Source organism: Rhinichthys klamathensis, unplaced genomic scaffold (assembly GCF_029890125.1).
Source record: "Rhinichthys klamathensis goyatoka isolate OS25496 unplaced genomic scaffold, OSU_Roscu_1.1 h1tg000206l_1, whole genome shotgun sequence".
Lineage (NCBI taxonomy): Eukaryota > Metazoa > Chordata > Actinopteri > Cypriniformes > Leuciscidae > Rhinichthys > Rhinichthys klamathensis.
Genome location: NW_026606731.1, coordinates 1,107,109 through 1,123,721, shown reverse-complemented (window position 1 = coordinate 1,123,721; position 16,613 = coordinate 1,107,109). Strand labels below are relative to the sequence as shown.

Below are 16,613 nucleotides of genomic sequence, written 5' to 3'. Positions count from 1 at the left end.
GGTAATCAAGTGCTGCTGACTGAGAATATTTATTTAAACATACTAACTAGCATATTAAGTGACTCACCCACACAAGCATCAGCTGTAAAGACAAGGGTGGAGGAAGCAGGATCAAAGCCCACATTTCCCGCCACAGGCAGTAGTTTGCCTGTCTGGGGGTGCAGGAAGAAGTCTGGGGGCACTGGCATGCTGTGCCCACTGGCCAGTAACATATGGGCATTAGAGTTGGGTTGAATGAGGCCTGTGAGGGGGTCTACATGAACGGCATCACAAGCCCTAACAGATCCGTCAGGAGCTGTGGAGGGAAAAGGAGTGCAATCTTAATCAATCAGTCATGCCACATACATGCCAAATTGAGCCTCAGAGGATATTTGTCAGGATTTGACCAGCCAAACGTGTGCTATGTTGTAAAATACTTCCACCTAGTGGTGTAGCTGACTATTTTCTGTTAGAATTCCACTAGGGGGCGTGATTGCACAGTCACTGACTGAATGCATGCTCACCATATACAATAACATTTGGTATCTGTCCATTCTCACACAAATGTTTTAAATAGTTCTCTTACCAATGGCGTCTTCCCTACTGAGGACCGATCCAGTAGCAGGGCATAACAGCTGTGCTCCAGTGCCTTCTTTAAGCACAACCCAGGCTCCCAGCCTCTGGCTCTCCACTGATACCATCTCAGTCATCTCATCAGCCAGCACAGCTACTCGCTCCAGAACACTGCAATGCACAACATATACCCAAGGAAACTGATGAAGAAAGATTCTAAGGAAGTAATATAAGTATTATTTAAAATATTGTATTCAGTTGTTTAAACACACACATAGTAAAACTATTGTAACATATATAAGCTACCAAAAAATAAATGAAAATACCATAAAGAGGCTTTTTACTTGTAAAAGTATATAATTTACACATTTTATAATTAATTTACTTAAATAGTAAAATCATAATCAAATAAAGCTTATTTTATTATGGTTTTACTATTGTATACCATATGCAATACTATACTATATTTTTTTTGCAAAAACTAAGGTTAAGGAATGCCAACACACAGGGATGAGAGGATTTGGGCTTTGAAGTGCCCATGTGATATGTACTGTGAAAACATGGAGGTGCTGAGGGAATTGAAGGGTTGTGCAGAGGCTGGGTAGATCCAGAGATAAGAAGTCAGACAAACACTGGTTTTGTGGTGGCCTGGCAGTGTCATGCAGTTCATGGATTCAAGGACACCATGCTGCTGTCTCTGATGCTTATGTTATCTGATGTGCCTCATGAGTTCAACACTGAGGTCATAGACATGAACTAAGGCTAAATGTCTAGTTTCCAGTCCTCTCTATCTCCAATAAAACCTACTTTCTTTAAACTCTCTTCATATCATGATAACGTATAAATCTTACTACAGCCAGGCATATATATCGGATATAGACAGCACATTCTAAAATACAGGTCCAATATCATCACAGTACAATCAATCCTAAAGATCGGATCTGAAAAACGATCACAATTGTGTGCAGATTTTAATCAACAGAAAAGCATTTATGAACCAATTTTTGTTTGAAGAGGTTTTTTTTTTTTTCAAGCAGAGATAAAACCAGACAGATACATATGCCTCTCCATGACATACTGTTGCTTGATGTGTTTTTCCCAGAGCGAGGTCTGACCCTCAGCCAGCAGTCTTAGAAGCCTGGCGCTCTCCCTGACTCGCGCTCTGAAGGTCTTCTGCATGGCCTGCTGCGCTCTCATCTCCTCCCGCAGGATCTGCAGCTGACTGTCCAGTAGCTGTGTCAGCTGATTCCCCAGCGCTCTTCGTCGCAGCATCTCCTGCTCCACCTGTCTCTCCAAACCTTCAGTTTTCCCTCCAAACATCCTCCAGCCAGGGTGGAGCTCTCTCAACTTCCCCAGCACCCCCTGGTAGAGCTGCTTCACCTAGACAGGGTGCACGTTTCCTTCAATGAAACAAGCTTACAAAGGAACGCTACTTACAACTCATTTTACAACTTAACCCAGGCACTTTTCGCCCCAGGGAAGTAACAATTCACTTCTGTATCCTAACATAGTATCATACTAAACAGTAAACCAAGAGAGACTGTTAATTGCAACCGAGAATCTCGGTGATGCTATTCAAAATATGTTATAAATATGTTTGAACTTTACGAGGGTGATATTTGAAGCTCTGAGGGGTGGGAATTAAGACTTGTTCTCATGGAGTCTCACCTCTCCTCTGAGCTGTCCGAGGCGTACTGTGACAGACACGCTGTGCTTGAGCAGGATGTCGTAGAAGGTGCTGGAACTGAAGGCTTCAAGATCCACTTGTTCTTCATAGTCCCAGAACTCATTCGACACCAGAGCCACCGCTGTGGACAATGCGAGCACAATCTGTGGGAATTCTAACTCTGGACTCTGGAGCTGATAGAAAGCCAAATGTGTCAAGCCCAATAAGTCTTGACAATTACTGCTTTGAAAGCAAAGAGTAATCTTTGGTAACTGTGTACGATGCTGTCAAAGACTTTTAGTGGTTGTCAAACAGAGATGTAGTTCTGCCAAAACAGCAGGGATATCCTAAAAACTTGACATCAGTGTAAAATGAGTCAGTTTACTACTGCCGTCACAAATGTAGCCTGATATCATGGTTATCTTAAGCAGATCTTAAGAAGAATCTTGTCAATGGATGTTCAAATGCTACTTGGAGCAAATAAAAGAGCTTTTGACATCTTGGTGTAATTGTTTTCTCCTTTGTTGTGAAGCATATGGGGATTCCTTGCAATTTAATAATGGTCAATAAACAATACTGTAGATGTCATGTTTGTTTATTTTCTAACATGGAATCTATAGGAAAACTTTCATTAATAAAACATTTCCTTTTTTCTGGTTGTTGGGCACCCATTACAAATGTCTTTTTTAATTTCTAAATTCTAAATACAACAATTGTCTATTTTATAATATAACATTAATATAAAATGTGTTATTACCTGCTACCAAATTGCATGTTTGTACTTGGGGGAAAATTAAAATATAAAAATGTACGTATGCATCTAATAATAATACAAATATTTTTAATCTAATCAGAACATTTCAAATCTATGTTTGGGTAACATTTTACAATAAGGTTCTAAACTACTAATCAAAAGTATGGGGTCAGTAAGATTGTTTTTAATTAACACTTTTATGCAGCAGGAATGCATTATATTGATCATAAATTACAGTAAATACATACACTCACCGGCCACTTTATTAGGTACCCCATGCTAGTAACGGGTTGGACCCCCTTTTGCCTTCAGAACTGCCTCAATTCTTCGTGGCATAGATTCAACAAGGTGCTGGAAGCATTCCTCAGGGAGTTTGGTCCATATTGACATGATGGCATCACACAGTTGCCGCAGATTTGTCGGCTGCACATCCATGATGCGAATCTCCCGTTCCACCACATCCCAAAGATGCTCTATTGGGTTGAGATCTGGTGACTGTGGAGGCCATTTTAGTACAGTGAACTCATTGTCATGTTCAAGAAACCAATTTGAAATGATTAGAGCTTTGTGACATGGTGGAAGTAGCCATCAGAGGATGGGTACATGGTGGCCATAAAGGGATGGACATGGTCAGAAACAATGCTCAGGTAGGCCGTGGCATTTAAACGATGCCCAATTGGCACTAAGGGGCCTAAAGTGTGCCAGGAAAACATCCCCCACACCATTACACCACCACCACCAGCCTGCACAGTGGTAACAAGGCATGATGGTTCCATGTTCTCATTCTGTTTACGCCAAATTCTGACTCTAACATCTGAATGTCTCAACAGAAATCGAGACTCATCAGACCAGGCAACATTTTTCCAGTCTTCAACTGTTCAATTTTGGTGAGCTCTTGCAAATTGTAGCCTCTTTTTCCTATTTGTAGTGGAGATGAGTGGTACCCGGTGGAGTCTTCTGCTGTTGTAGCCCATCCGCCTCAAGGTTGTGCGTGTTGTGGCTTCACAAATGCTTTGCTGCATACCTCGGTTGTAACGAGTGGTTATTTCAGTCACTGTTGCCCTTCTATCAGCTCGAACCAGTCTGGCCATTCTCCTCTGACCTCTGGCATCAACAAGGCATTTCCGCCCACAGAACTGCCGCTCACTGGATGTTTTTTCTTTTTCGGACCATTCTCTGTAAACCCTAGAGATGGTTGTGCGTGAAAATCCCAGTAGATTAGCAGTTTCTGAAATACTCAGACCAGCCCTTCTGGCACCAACAATCATGCCACGTTCAAAGTCACTCAAATCAACTTTCTTCCCCATACTGATGCTCGGTTTGAACTGCAGGAGATTGTCTTGACCATGTCTACATGCCTAAATGCACTGAGTTGCCGCCATGTGATTGGCTGCTTAGAAATTAAGTGTTAACGAGCAGTTGGACAGGTGTACCTAATAAATTGGCCGGGGAGTGTATATAGTTTTACAAACATTATATTTCAAATAAATGCTGTTCTTTTACATTTTCTATTAATCAAAGAATCCTGATTTTTTTATCAGTTTCCACAAAAAAGTGAAGCAGCACAACTGTTTTTAACATTGATAATAATAAGAAATGTTTCTTGAGCAGCAAATTAGCATATTAGAATGATTTCTGAAGGATCACGTGACACCAAAGACATTTTTAAATATACAAAATTAGAAAACTGTTCCTTTAAATTGAAATAATATTTCACAATATTAATAAATATACTGTATTTTTTAGCAAATAAATGCAGCCTTGGTGAGCATGAGACTTCTTTCAAAACATTTTTTTTTTTTTTTTAAATCTGTAGTTTATGTAAAATGAACAATAACCTAGAGTACAGTTCATTGTTAGTTCATTATTGTAGTTAGCAATGTTTGTTATAGATTATGTGAAGTCTGTAATCTTTCAACTCATAATATGATATTGGCATTATGGACAAGGATCCCGGGATGTACAGGCTCAGAGGTGATAGAGATAACAGGTCTATTTGTGTGAAAATGTGGCATGTTTACTTGTGTCTATAGTAGGTTACCTCTCTGCACTGAATCCTCTGTCAACCCCACCTGCAGGTTTCGGTGTGTTTTTTTCACAGCCACCACCCTGGAGCCCTTCGATGAATAGTCATCCATGTTGTACCTGAGCTGCAGATGACGGTACCTGGCCTGAGCTGGCAGTTTCTCAGGCCAGCCGTACTCCCTGAACAGGATCTGTGAGGACAAGTCACTTCAATAAGTCAAGCTTTGTTAACCCCAAAGTTTTTGTTTAAGCCTCCGTTATCACTTACCAATATTGTCACGCACATGCACAAGACTACCACAGCTCCAGCTAAAAGCCCACCGATCATCACCCAGTCGGGGCGGAGCAACAGTTGGCGCCTCTGCGCGATGCCCATGCGAGTCAAATGATGTGGGTCAGATGGGAAGAAGGTTCCAGTGTCATAACATTCTCCACCTGCAGGCACTACCTTCACATACTGAAAGAACCAAACAACAACATCTACCAATAAATAGACATGGAGGTTGATTTATTTTATTACAACCAGGGCTTGACATTAAAAAATGTTTGCCCATCAGCTACAGTGGCTAGTGGTTTTCCAAAGTTACTAACCACTCAGCATTTTCACTGGCCACAATTTTGGCATCGATACTATGGGGATAGATTTTTAAAATATTTTCTCATAATTTGGTAGCAGGTATATTAGGGTGCTGTCACTTTAAGACCTGACGCACGGATAATTGTACTGTTACACTTGTGTTTTCTTTCTCAGCATAACTGACTGCGTTTACGTGAATACCTCTATGGTGAATACTCGCCAAGACGGGCCTTTTGACATTATTTTGTGTGTATTTGACTGTTTAAGCGCTGAGGCAGCTCTATGTGCACGCACTTTGGGTGTGTGAGCACAAAATCTGCGGGAATAAGTAAAATTATGTGCAATAGCAGAGCCCGTCTATGGAGAGCCTTGGCACTTCCTTTTAGCCCCGTTTTATCATCTTGGTTGCAGTTCCATTAGAATTCCACTGGAGGTGATCGCGGGCGAGTGCAGACTGAATGGGAGTCTATGGAGCTAGACAGCTAAATGTATCTCTTTCTCCTGCTTTTCGTTGAATTAACGTAGATTTTATTGTTGATTCCACAAGTTCAATATAGATTATAGGCCAAAAGTCGAATGAATGAGTACTTATGTCATTTCGATTTCTTACAGGTTGGGCCATTGTTGGCCGGAACACGCTAGCCTTCTGCTAGACCAGTGGTCACCAACCTTTTCAAGCCTAAGATCACATCCCAAGTCCAAATGTAAACCAAGATCTACCACTTGCAGAAAATTATGAAAAAACAAGGCCACAATGTAGTTCTACTTTGACATTCTTTGTTGCCTGTTAGTCACTAGCAAAATATTTATTTAACTATACAAATAGTATATATAACTATACAAACTGTCAACTATAATTCAACATTTTCAACAGTAATATAACATTGTTAAGTATATATCCACAGGCTTATTACTCATATATAAACACAATAATCAGTCAATAACAGGCCTAAGCCAATAATGTACTGTTTCATTTTCCCTTTTAAAACATAGGCTATTTCAAATCAAAATGGTAAGTGCAACTAGCATACAAAATATTATAACAACAGTCATCCTTCAATTCTTCAAAAATATTTTCACACAAATTACAGACCTACTACTATTCATTACCTCAATAATCAATCAATTACAGGCCTAAAACAGTCATGTACAGCACTTCTCTGTCCCTTTTCCAACAACATAAAACACAGATCTCCTTTTAACAATAGCCAATAAAGGGTTTTTCCTGGCTCAAAATGAGGCGGAGTTGGTAAAATCGTAACACTAGGGGGGTCCGGGGGCATGCCCCCCCCCGTGAGAAAAATTTGTACATTTTAAAGATAAATTCATTAATCTGGTGCACTTTGAGTCACTCGAATCTGTTGTTAAAAATAAAAAATAATCCACCTGCCAACCACCCATATTCTTTGATTTAGATATCTGCATCTGATCATCACATTACAATTATTCAATTAAGCATGATAATATGGTAACATATCACACTGAAGTAGGCTGATTTAAAATTAACATTTATTTAAATTAAAAGTTCTTCTTTTGGCAAAATTACATTTCCTTTATAGCCTAAACAGAGGCTTTAGCCTATCCCTTTAAACTTAAATTGTCAATGTTTCATTTTTGAAAACACTCTTATCGGAATAATTTTTTGTACCTTTATAAAGGGCATTTTCCCCCTAATTTTATTTAATGTACTGGTATGCTCTAAATTTCATTTCAAATTCTTACATTTTATCAATACATTCAATTAAAATAATAAGACAAGGCTGTTACCAATCAAATTAAATAATTTACATTGAAAAATTATAACTGTATTAAATGAGATTATGAGATTGTTTTGAATATTTTTTGAATATACAAATAAGGAATGCTGAAAAGAATGATACTTTGAAACTAAACCGCCAGTAGAAGTGGCAGGCGGCCGTCTTAATGAGCGAGTCATTGAGTCATTCATTCAAACGATTCGTTCAAACGGCTGATTGATTCAGAATGAGGCGGTTTAATAATGGGTAACGTTAATTGAATCTTTGACTCGAGCGATTAGGTCAAAACGCTGAATCATTCAGTGATGATTGATGAATAATGGATGAGTGTTGCTGTGAGATGCGCTGGTTCTGTTGTTTGGAACTATTTTCGCTGCTGAAACAGAACAAAAACAGTAATTGCGTCTAAAAATGTAAGTAACTTAATTTTAACTAGGCTATTTGTTTATTGAACTGTTGTGAAATCAATATCTTGGTTTCAATCGTGCTTGCATTCAGGAAAACAGCACTCTGGTCGTGTGTAGTCTATAACGTTATATTGTTTCTTAACTATAAATTTGACGGAGGTGGCCGCCTCATAATTGTTTATGCAGGAAAACCCCTGCAGATTTCAAACTAGCAATAGCCTACTCCCTCACCGTTGTGCCATCGTTTCGTTAGCTTGCGTATCGTTAGCTTGAAGAGCTTGATGTGAGCGTAGTGTGAAGTGGCTGAGCTGGTTAAAGCGTGAAGCCTTGTTTATACTCGACGCGTCCGCATGAGCCCAAAATGACGTCATTGTAACGGCGCGCGCGCCTCTGGATCCCCTAGACACCATTTACTACACACAGTAGGCTCACACATGGTGCATTTTTAAGTAATAAATAATAATGAATACAAATATTGGTGTTTTTTCTCTGATTTTGAAAACTCTTCGCGATCGACTTAAAATGCTTCCAAGAAGATCGCTTTTGTGATCGCTTCGCGATCGACGGGTTGGTGACTCCTGTGCTAGACGGATTTGCGACTGACTACGACCAGAGACCCCGTTTGATGGCACCTGAAGCTAAAGCAGAATCAGAAACATTATCTTAAGGAGGACTTTCTGTCGACGTTCATTTTTGTGTACTGTATTTATATTTTCCTGCGGGCACTTTTATTTTCATATCGTTATATAAGTGCTGAAGTGAATTGCCGTAAAGCAGCACCTCAGGCAGTATGAAAATATATGACGTCATCACATTTTTTGAACGGATAAGTGAACTTAAAAATGCAATTTTCAGCTGAGTGTATTATCTTAGCAATAATATTTTTTATATGTTTCATGAGTACCATATCAGCATATTAGAATGAATGATTTCAGGAGGATTATGTATGTGACACTGAAGACTGGAGTAATGGCTGCTGAAAATTCAGATTTGCCATCAAAGCAATAAATTATATTTTAAAATATACTAACATAGAAAACAATTGTAATACATTTTCAAAAATATTACAGTTTTACTGTATTTTATTTATGTACATAAAATGAACTTTGAAATTAGCCCAAGCAAATTGTGATACCTATTTCACTTGTAGCATTTAAAACAATTGATTTTAGTATTTTATTTTTTAAAGTTATTTAGAGTGAATAGTATAGAATTATAGGATATTTAGTGGTTATCGGCCACAACATAAAAACAGATCACAATACCATGTGCCTATGTTGGTGGCTGCTGAGTTTGAAGGCGTACACCCCAGGCTCATGGAGACTTATGGAGAAAAGGGAGTGTGCAGATCTTGCCAGTTCTTGGTCCTGTGCCAGTAATCTGAAGGGTCCCCAGTCAAACGCAGCATTAGTGTTGTACAAGCTGTCTCTGTGAAAAAAGCAAGATTCCCTCTGTGACAATCTGGGACAGTGAAAATGAATGGGCAGCACATGAATCACATGTCAGCATGTACTTACACATCATACTGAGGGTAGTGCTGCTGGGTCACAGTAAAGAGAAGAATATCCCCAGGATGTAGACATGCTGTTGGGTTCAAGACTCCTCCAGGCCGCATGTCGGATGTACCGAACGCTGATGATTTGCTGGACCAGTGAGAGTCCCAATCTTCCTCTTTGTCTTTGATGTTTCCTAACAAAACAAATCTCATTAGATGTCCAATACGGTATCTGCCTGGAATATATACAGTATATACATATTGATGTATTAGATACCTCTGTCTGTATCTAGTGGCTCAAAATGGCTGTTGGTTTCCTGGCTGTGGGCCAGAATCAACCTCCGGACCTCGATGGGGACAGCATTGAGCAGACCAAAGAAGCCCGCCTCTGTACCACAGCAAACAAACAGCAGGCTGCTGATAAACCGTGGTCATGAAACCCTCTGTACTTCCTGCCCTTGTCTCTGGCCACTCACCCCCTGTTTGCACCGTGTACACAGGCCTGGAGAAATTGAGCTGTACGTTGCATTCCAAGCTCCCACTGGAGTCCCAGTGCTTCAGGACGGTCTCCAGCATGCTTCCCGACATGCTCACCTTTTAAGAAAACACAAGGATAGTTTAATGGCAAATAGGTCAGAGTGTTATCTTACCGCTGTTTGTGCTGAGCTCTCACTTGTGTATTTAGGGCTGTATTACACTCTCAATGTCCTGTGCAAGTCCCTCACATTGTGTACTTTGTTAAAGTTATCCAGTGTTTCCTTCCTTTTTTGCTGTTAATCATCCTATGAATTATGATACTAAAAGAACTAGATCAACTTTTCGCTTGTTGTTGAGGATCTATACACAGTCATATTATACTGTGACAGTACATTTGGTGTTTCCATTATGTTACTCTTTATAAAAAAAAAATCGAAATATTTACAATATTTTTTTTATTAGTAATAATTATGACATTTATATTTTAAAGGTGCCATATGTAAAAATTTCGAGTATCTATTAACAGAAATGCAATATGACATCCATAACTATGTGTTCAGTGGTGTATAAAGAACTTACTTAATAAACCGTAATGTTTTTTTTATTACCTTAGAATGAGACATTTATATCTACATAACCGCGGTCACCCCCTATGAAGGTTGACATATTGTGACGTCATGTTTCTACCGTAGCCGACAGCGAACAAACAGCCCTACAGAGCGCGTTTCGTCACTACCTTGAAAGAGAAGCAGCAGAAAGCTAGAAGCTAGCCAAAGTGAGTAGTGACTTTCACTTTTCCCTTGTCAGTGGTGTAAAATATGTAGTTGTATTGTTTCATGTAACTTAGTTCTTCTCCCTCGCTGTGTTATGGCTTTGCTATGTGGGGATAAATGAGCTGGTTACGTTCGTGAGACAGCTGATTTGTACTCTTGTCATTGACCGTAAAACAGTATGTTACAGGAATCACCAACCCGTCGATCGCGGTCGACAAGTCGATCTTGGAAGCATTTTAAGTCGATCGCGAAGAGTTTTCAAAATCAGAGAAAAAATGCCTATTGTGTGTAGTAAATGGTGTCTAGGGGATGCGGAGGCGCGCGCGCTCCTGATCCACTTTTGCGACACGACTGAAGCATGGTGTCGCACCCTCTCCACATTTGTAAGTTGATGCGCGTTCCTCAAGTTTACCGCTATGGGCGTGGTTTTGACCCAGCGGCCAGTCTAGAACAAAGGCCCCTCGAGAGACTACTTCTATTGGATAGACGCGTCGCGTTTGACGGATTCATTTGCATAAAGCTGGGCATCGGCCAGCTTTTTGACGCGCAGCATTTTTCCAAATGAAGCGCCGCCTTCCCGGGATGCTTTGCGGGCGCGTTATAGTCGCGTGACGTCACCCATAGGAATAAAGTGGAGTGCGGCGGGACTGATCCACTTGTGCGACACGACTGAAGCGTGGTGTCGCGACGCCTCCCCACATTTGTACTTTGATGGGCGTTCCTCGTGTTTACCGCTATGGGCGTGGTTTTGAGCCAGCGGCCAGTCTAGAACAGAGGACCTGCGAGAGACTTCCCCCCGTCTACATATGCTCTGCTTCTATTGGATAGACGCTTCGCGTTTGACGGATTCATTTGCATAAAGCTGGGCATCAGCCAGCTTTTGGACGCGCAGCATTTTTTCAAATGAAGCGCTGCCTTCCCGGGATGCTTTGCGGGCGCGTTAAAGTCGCGTGATGTCACCCATAGGAATAAAGGCCAATTTATACTTCTGCGTCGAGTGTACGCCGTAGTGTACGGCGTAGGCTACGCACGTAGGCGACGCCGTCATGAGCATTTATACTTCTGCGTTTAGGTCTGCGTTGCTCTGCAGTACAGCGCCGAAACGCTAGTTGGCGGCGGAGGGTTTTAATGTTCCACTGTGTTTAGATTCCTCGCGGCAAGAAGAAGATTCCTCACGGCTGTTTTGAGTTTAGGTTACTACAAGCAATGGCGACTGAAAGAGAGCAGATCATGTTGGAGTTGGAGCTTATCGAGGTGGAAAAGGTAAATTTTTAGTTTTTTTAACAGTTTCGCTGTACTTAGAATTTAAAAATGGCGGGCGGTGCAGAAGAACACGCCGGAAATGCATAGGAGGAAACGCGATGCTACAAGCCGACCAATCACAGATCTTGCGGTCCGCGTCGTCGCGACGTGTAGTTACATTTTTGAGGAGGTGCGCGTCAGGTTACGGCGAAGGGTACGGCGAATGGTACGCGTCTGTGCGTATGCTACGCCGTACCTACTGCGCGCACCCGACGCAGAAGTATAAATTGGCCTTAAAGCGGAGCGCGGCGCGACTGAAGTGTTGCACGGACAAGTGGATCAGTACCGTCACAATCATGTCACTTTTGCCGCGCGCACCTTTGGGCTCATGCAGACGCGTCGAGTATAAACAAGACTTCACGATTTAACCAGCTCAGCCACAGTAACAGCTCATATTTAGCCAACTAAACTTTTACTACCCTGTTAGAAAAAAATATATAGTTGCATAGTTTCATGTGGTTCTTCTCCCTCGGTATAGTTTGCTATGTGGGGAGAAATGTGCTGGTTACGTTTGTGAGACAATCAGCTGATTACTATTATTATATTATATATTAAGACCCTTGATCCTCACCTGACTATGGCTTTGTAAACTTAATCCATGATGTGGTTTATAATGGACTGTGGTGCAGAAACAGTGACAATATTACACACTCTTGGCTTACTCTGGCTATTCTCTGCTGTCTCAGGCCCCATCCACACTACTGCGTTTTAGTTTAGAAACGGATAATTAAAACGAATATGATCTCCGTCCACACCAGCGTTTTAGCTGCGTATTAGAATTGATCTCCGTCCACATTAAAACGACTGAAAACGCGGATCACGTGACCATTCACCAACACTGGGCATGCGCGTGCCGGTGTAAACACAACTTCATTGATAAAATTATCCCACCATGCTCTGGGTTAACCCCAAACCGACGCTCCATGTACGGTCAACGCCGCCGCTGCACACGGGAATTAATCACAGATCGCTCGAATAATAGCTTGACTCCGGCGCATGTAGGCAGTTATAGCGTTGTAAAATGCAGAATTTACTTGTACAACAGCTGCTAGCAAAGATATACGCCATGACTGATGACACCCAATCATCGAGCCGAGCGTGAGCCTCTACTACGTCATCGTTTCTAAAGTCCTCCATTTTGACCCGTCTTCACTAAAACGCCCTCCGGAGATTCAAAACGAAAAACGGATCGGCAGCGTTTCTAAACTTCTCCGTTTTGGGTCTCCGTTTTTGCTGTTTTAGTGTGGACGGGAGGTGCAAACGTAGCAAAAGGTCTCCGTTTTTAAACGAAAACGAAGTAGTGTGGACGGGGCCTCAGACGACGATATCTTTGTCCCGTTTTAGCCACAGTAGCTTCTTCGAAAGGGAGGGGTGAGCAGTGGGCTGAGCCCTTAGTGCAACTCAACCGAACCACTAGATGTCGATAAAAATACACACTGCACCTTTAAATTATGTTACTTAATTATTGTTACTTTTTATGAGAAGCAATGTATTAAGTAACTTTTTGCTCAACTTTTTTTTTGTTTTGTTTTTTTGCATATGTTTATACCCAGACACAGCAGTGTTGTAAAAGTCACCATGAAATCAAAATGAGCAATTCTTAATTTTTACAGAATGTGTAGTGTTTATTATAAATGATTTATCAATGCACAACATTGTTGTTTTAAAAATTAATCTGAAATCATAATCTTTCATCAAAAGCGTTAACATCCCCTCCCTCTCGAAGCGGTGAATGCTCTCTTCATGACGCATGACGCGGCGGAGAGTGGGACTAAATATTTTCCACAACTAACTGCAAACTGGCATTCAGATCTGCCTCCATTTAGTTAGCAACGTCCAACTTTCTACAATCCAATCAATTTCTGAAGGACAAAATCAAGTCCCGCCCTACATTTGTTCTTGTTCAAGAAGCTGTTTAACTTGGATAAACATCACAATAAATTAAATTATTCAAAATCGTTTTCATTTGAAATAATATGTAAATATTAGATGAAAAATTAACTGGAAAAATATTGGTAATAAAATACTAAAACTAAAATGGAAATAAAAAATAAAAAATAAAGCTAAATAGAAATATGTTTAAAAAACACTAAAAAATAATTAAAAAAAGACAAAAACGTGAAAGTTTTTTTAATAAAATATCAAAATTTGTAATAAATACATAATTGTATATAAAATAAAAATAAAATAACTGCACAGTTTGCATAAAATTATAAAAATTCTACATATAAATATAGGCTATTTATGCGCCAAATTTGTTTTTATACTGAAAAAACAATTACATTAAACAACCACTCAATTTTACAATTTTAACAAAACAATTTTACTTTGCTGTATTTTTAACAGTACTTAAATGCATGCACCTTAAATAAACCCATATTTCTTGTAACATGAAAAAGGGAGAGCTTTTCAGTTGTATTTGTCAGTAAATAAAGATATTATGGATACATGCGGTTTTTCTTTTTGAAAAAAATAATTTTGCATATTGCTTGTAATGTGTTCGTTCCCACCAAGAACGATAACTATAAAGATAACTAACGATAACATCTCGGTTACGTATGGTAACTCTCGTTCCCTAAAGGAGGGAACGGATACGTACGTCGTGACCGACGAATAGGAATCTCGCTAGAGAGGCCAATCTACTTCGAGTGAAACTAATCAAGCCAATGCATATTGGCGTGCAATCATTTGCATCAACTGTTCAGCCACGCAGCGCGGGTATATAATGAGCAGCAGGTGTTTTTTTACTGAGGAGCCGAGCCGATGAGCTGGCTGGCCGGGCGGGTCGCAGCAGATTTGGCGACGGGACGAACGTATCCGTTCCCTCCTTCAGGGAACGAGGGTTACCATACGTAACCCCATCCAGCGCCCTGTGCGAGCCTCTTGCCCCTTCTTGCCTGGAAGGACGATAGGAGAGGGCTTACACAGAGTGTATCTGTCACTGTTGTTCCGTGATAACCCATACAGTGAGATTATTGGATAACACTAGGAAAGCGTGCCCTTTCTGTTAGGAAGGAGAACGCTGCGGAACCCACATTCTTCCCCGAATGAGTTATGCGGAGATGTACATAATGGACTAACCCGAAGGTTGTACTGCATATGAAATACTGGGTGACTTAGCCCAAGGCAAAGACACGGGCTTCCGTTTAGGAGCAGCCATGGAAGAAATACACATATGGGATCCCCGCAGGGTCACACATATGGGACCCAGCCTAGACCCGGTTCTCAAGGATTCAACGGATAAAGGCCTGGCCCCGGACGCTCCGCTACGTCCGGGCCGAGGGTGTTGGAGGACTCAACAGGTTTTTCACTCTGGAGCAATAAGGGTGCACAGTAGGGTGCAGCAAGCCGACAGAGCCGGGCCTCTCAGTGCTTCTACCCGTTTAGGGTGAGAACACGGGAGGAGACCAGCTCTACACGTAGGCTATAATATCTAGCGAACGTGTTAGGTGTCGCCCAGCCCGCAGCTCTACAGATATCTGTTAGCGAGGAGCCATGTGTCAGCGCCCAGGAGGATGCAACGCCTCTCGTGGGGTGAGCATGCAACCTGAGCGGGCAGGGCACGCCTTGTACTTGGTAAGCCAAGGCGATGGCATCCACTATCCAGTGGGCCATTCTCTGCTTGCAGACAGCCTTTCCCTTCTGCTGGCCTCTGTAACAGACAAAGGGCTGGTCTAAGGTCCTGAGACTTTGAGTTCTGTCCACGTACAGACGCAGAGTGCGGATGGGACGGAGCAAAGCCAGGGCTGGGTCTGCCTCCTCCAGGGGTAGCGCTAGCAGGTTCACCACACATGGAGTTTCCAGAGGTCCGGACGCGGGTGCCATAAGGTGCCCCGTCTCTGAGTCAGAAGGTCCTTCCTCAGAGGAATGGGCCAGGGAGGGACTGTCACGAGGAGCATGAGTTCTGGGAACCAAGTCCGGGATAGGGAGCCACCAGAAGGATCTGCTCCTCGTCCTCCCTGACTTTGCACAGGGTCTGTGTAAGTAGGCTCACTGGGGGAAACACATATTTGCGGAGGCCCTGGGGCCAGCTGTGTGCCAGTGCGTCCGTGCCAAGTGTTCCCTCAGTCAGGGAGTAAAACAGCTGGCAATGGGAGGTCTCTGAGGAGGCAAACAGGTCTACCTGAGCCTCCCCGAACTCTCTCCAGATCAGCTGAACCGCCTGGGGGTGGAGTACCCATTCTCCTGGGAGCACAGCTTGTGATAGCACGTCGGCGACGCGGTTGAACAGACCGGGGACATACATGGCGTGAAGTGGCCTCAGATGCTTCTGACTCCAGAGGAGGAGATGGCGGGCGAGTTGCGACATGCGACGGGAGCGTAGACCACCTTGTCGTTTGATGTAAGCAACGGTCACAGTGTTGTCGCTACGGATCAGTACGTCCCTGCCCAGTAGCGGCCTTTTTAACCGGCTCAGAGCGAGACGTACTGCTAGCAACTAGAGGCAGTTGATGTGCCAATGCAGTTGGGGGCCCGTCAACACCCCTGACACTGCATGCCCGTTGTACGTGGCACCTCAGCCGGTGGCAGAGGCATCTGTGAACACCACAGCATGCCTGGACACCTGTTCCAAGGAACAAGGAGCCTCTGAAAATATTTCAGTGGGACCGCCGTCCTCCCTTTGAACGTGTTCAAGCAGTTCAGCACCGACTGAGCGCTTTCCTCTGTGAGGTGTGCTGTCTGTGCGACCGAATCCAACTTCATACCGAGAAAAGAGATCCTCTGCACAGGGGAGAGTTTGCTCTTTTCCTAGTTGACATGAAGACCCAACTGGCTGAGGTGCCTGAGCACGAGGTCCCTGTGTTCGCATAACTGATCTCGAGAGTGT

General features: G+C 42.3%; 1 protein-coding gene across 4 annotated transcripts in view; it reads right to left on the bottom strand.

Moving 5' to 3' along the window:
* The window catches only part of si:dkey-103g5.4 (uncharacterized), a 31,803-nt gene that overhangs the window by 11,855 nt on the left and 3,335 nt on the right, over window positions 1–16,613 (bottom strand). For all 4 annotated transcript variants that reach the window (XM_056263350.1, XM_056263351.1, XM_056263353.1 and 1 more), the window contains 10 exons: window positions 9,710–9,827; window positions 9,511–9,621; window positions 9,256–9,427; window positions 9,004–9,166; window positions 5,266–5,454; window positions 5,014–5,188; window positions 2,221–2,360; window positions 1,631–1,932; window positions 566–723; window positions 68–295 (listed from right to left, as the gene is read on the bottom strand). In XM_056263350.1, coding sequence (XP_056119325.1) covers window positions 68–295; window positions 566–723; window positions 1,631–1,932; window positions 2,221–2,360; window positions 5,014–5,188; window positions 5,266–5,454; window positions 9,004–9,166; window positions 9,256–9,427; window positions 9,511–9,621; window positions 9,710–9,827 — 1,756 coding nt within the window. The remainder of the gene's footprint in view (window positions 1–67; window positions 296–565; window positions 724–1,630; window positions 1,933–2,220; window positions 2,361–5,013; window positions 5,189–5,265; window positions 5,455–9,003; window positions 9,167–9,255; window positions 9,428–9,510; window positions 9,622–9,709; window positions 9,828–16,613) is intronic.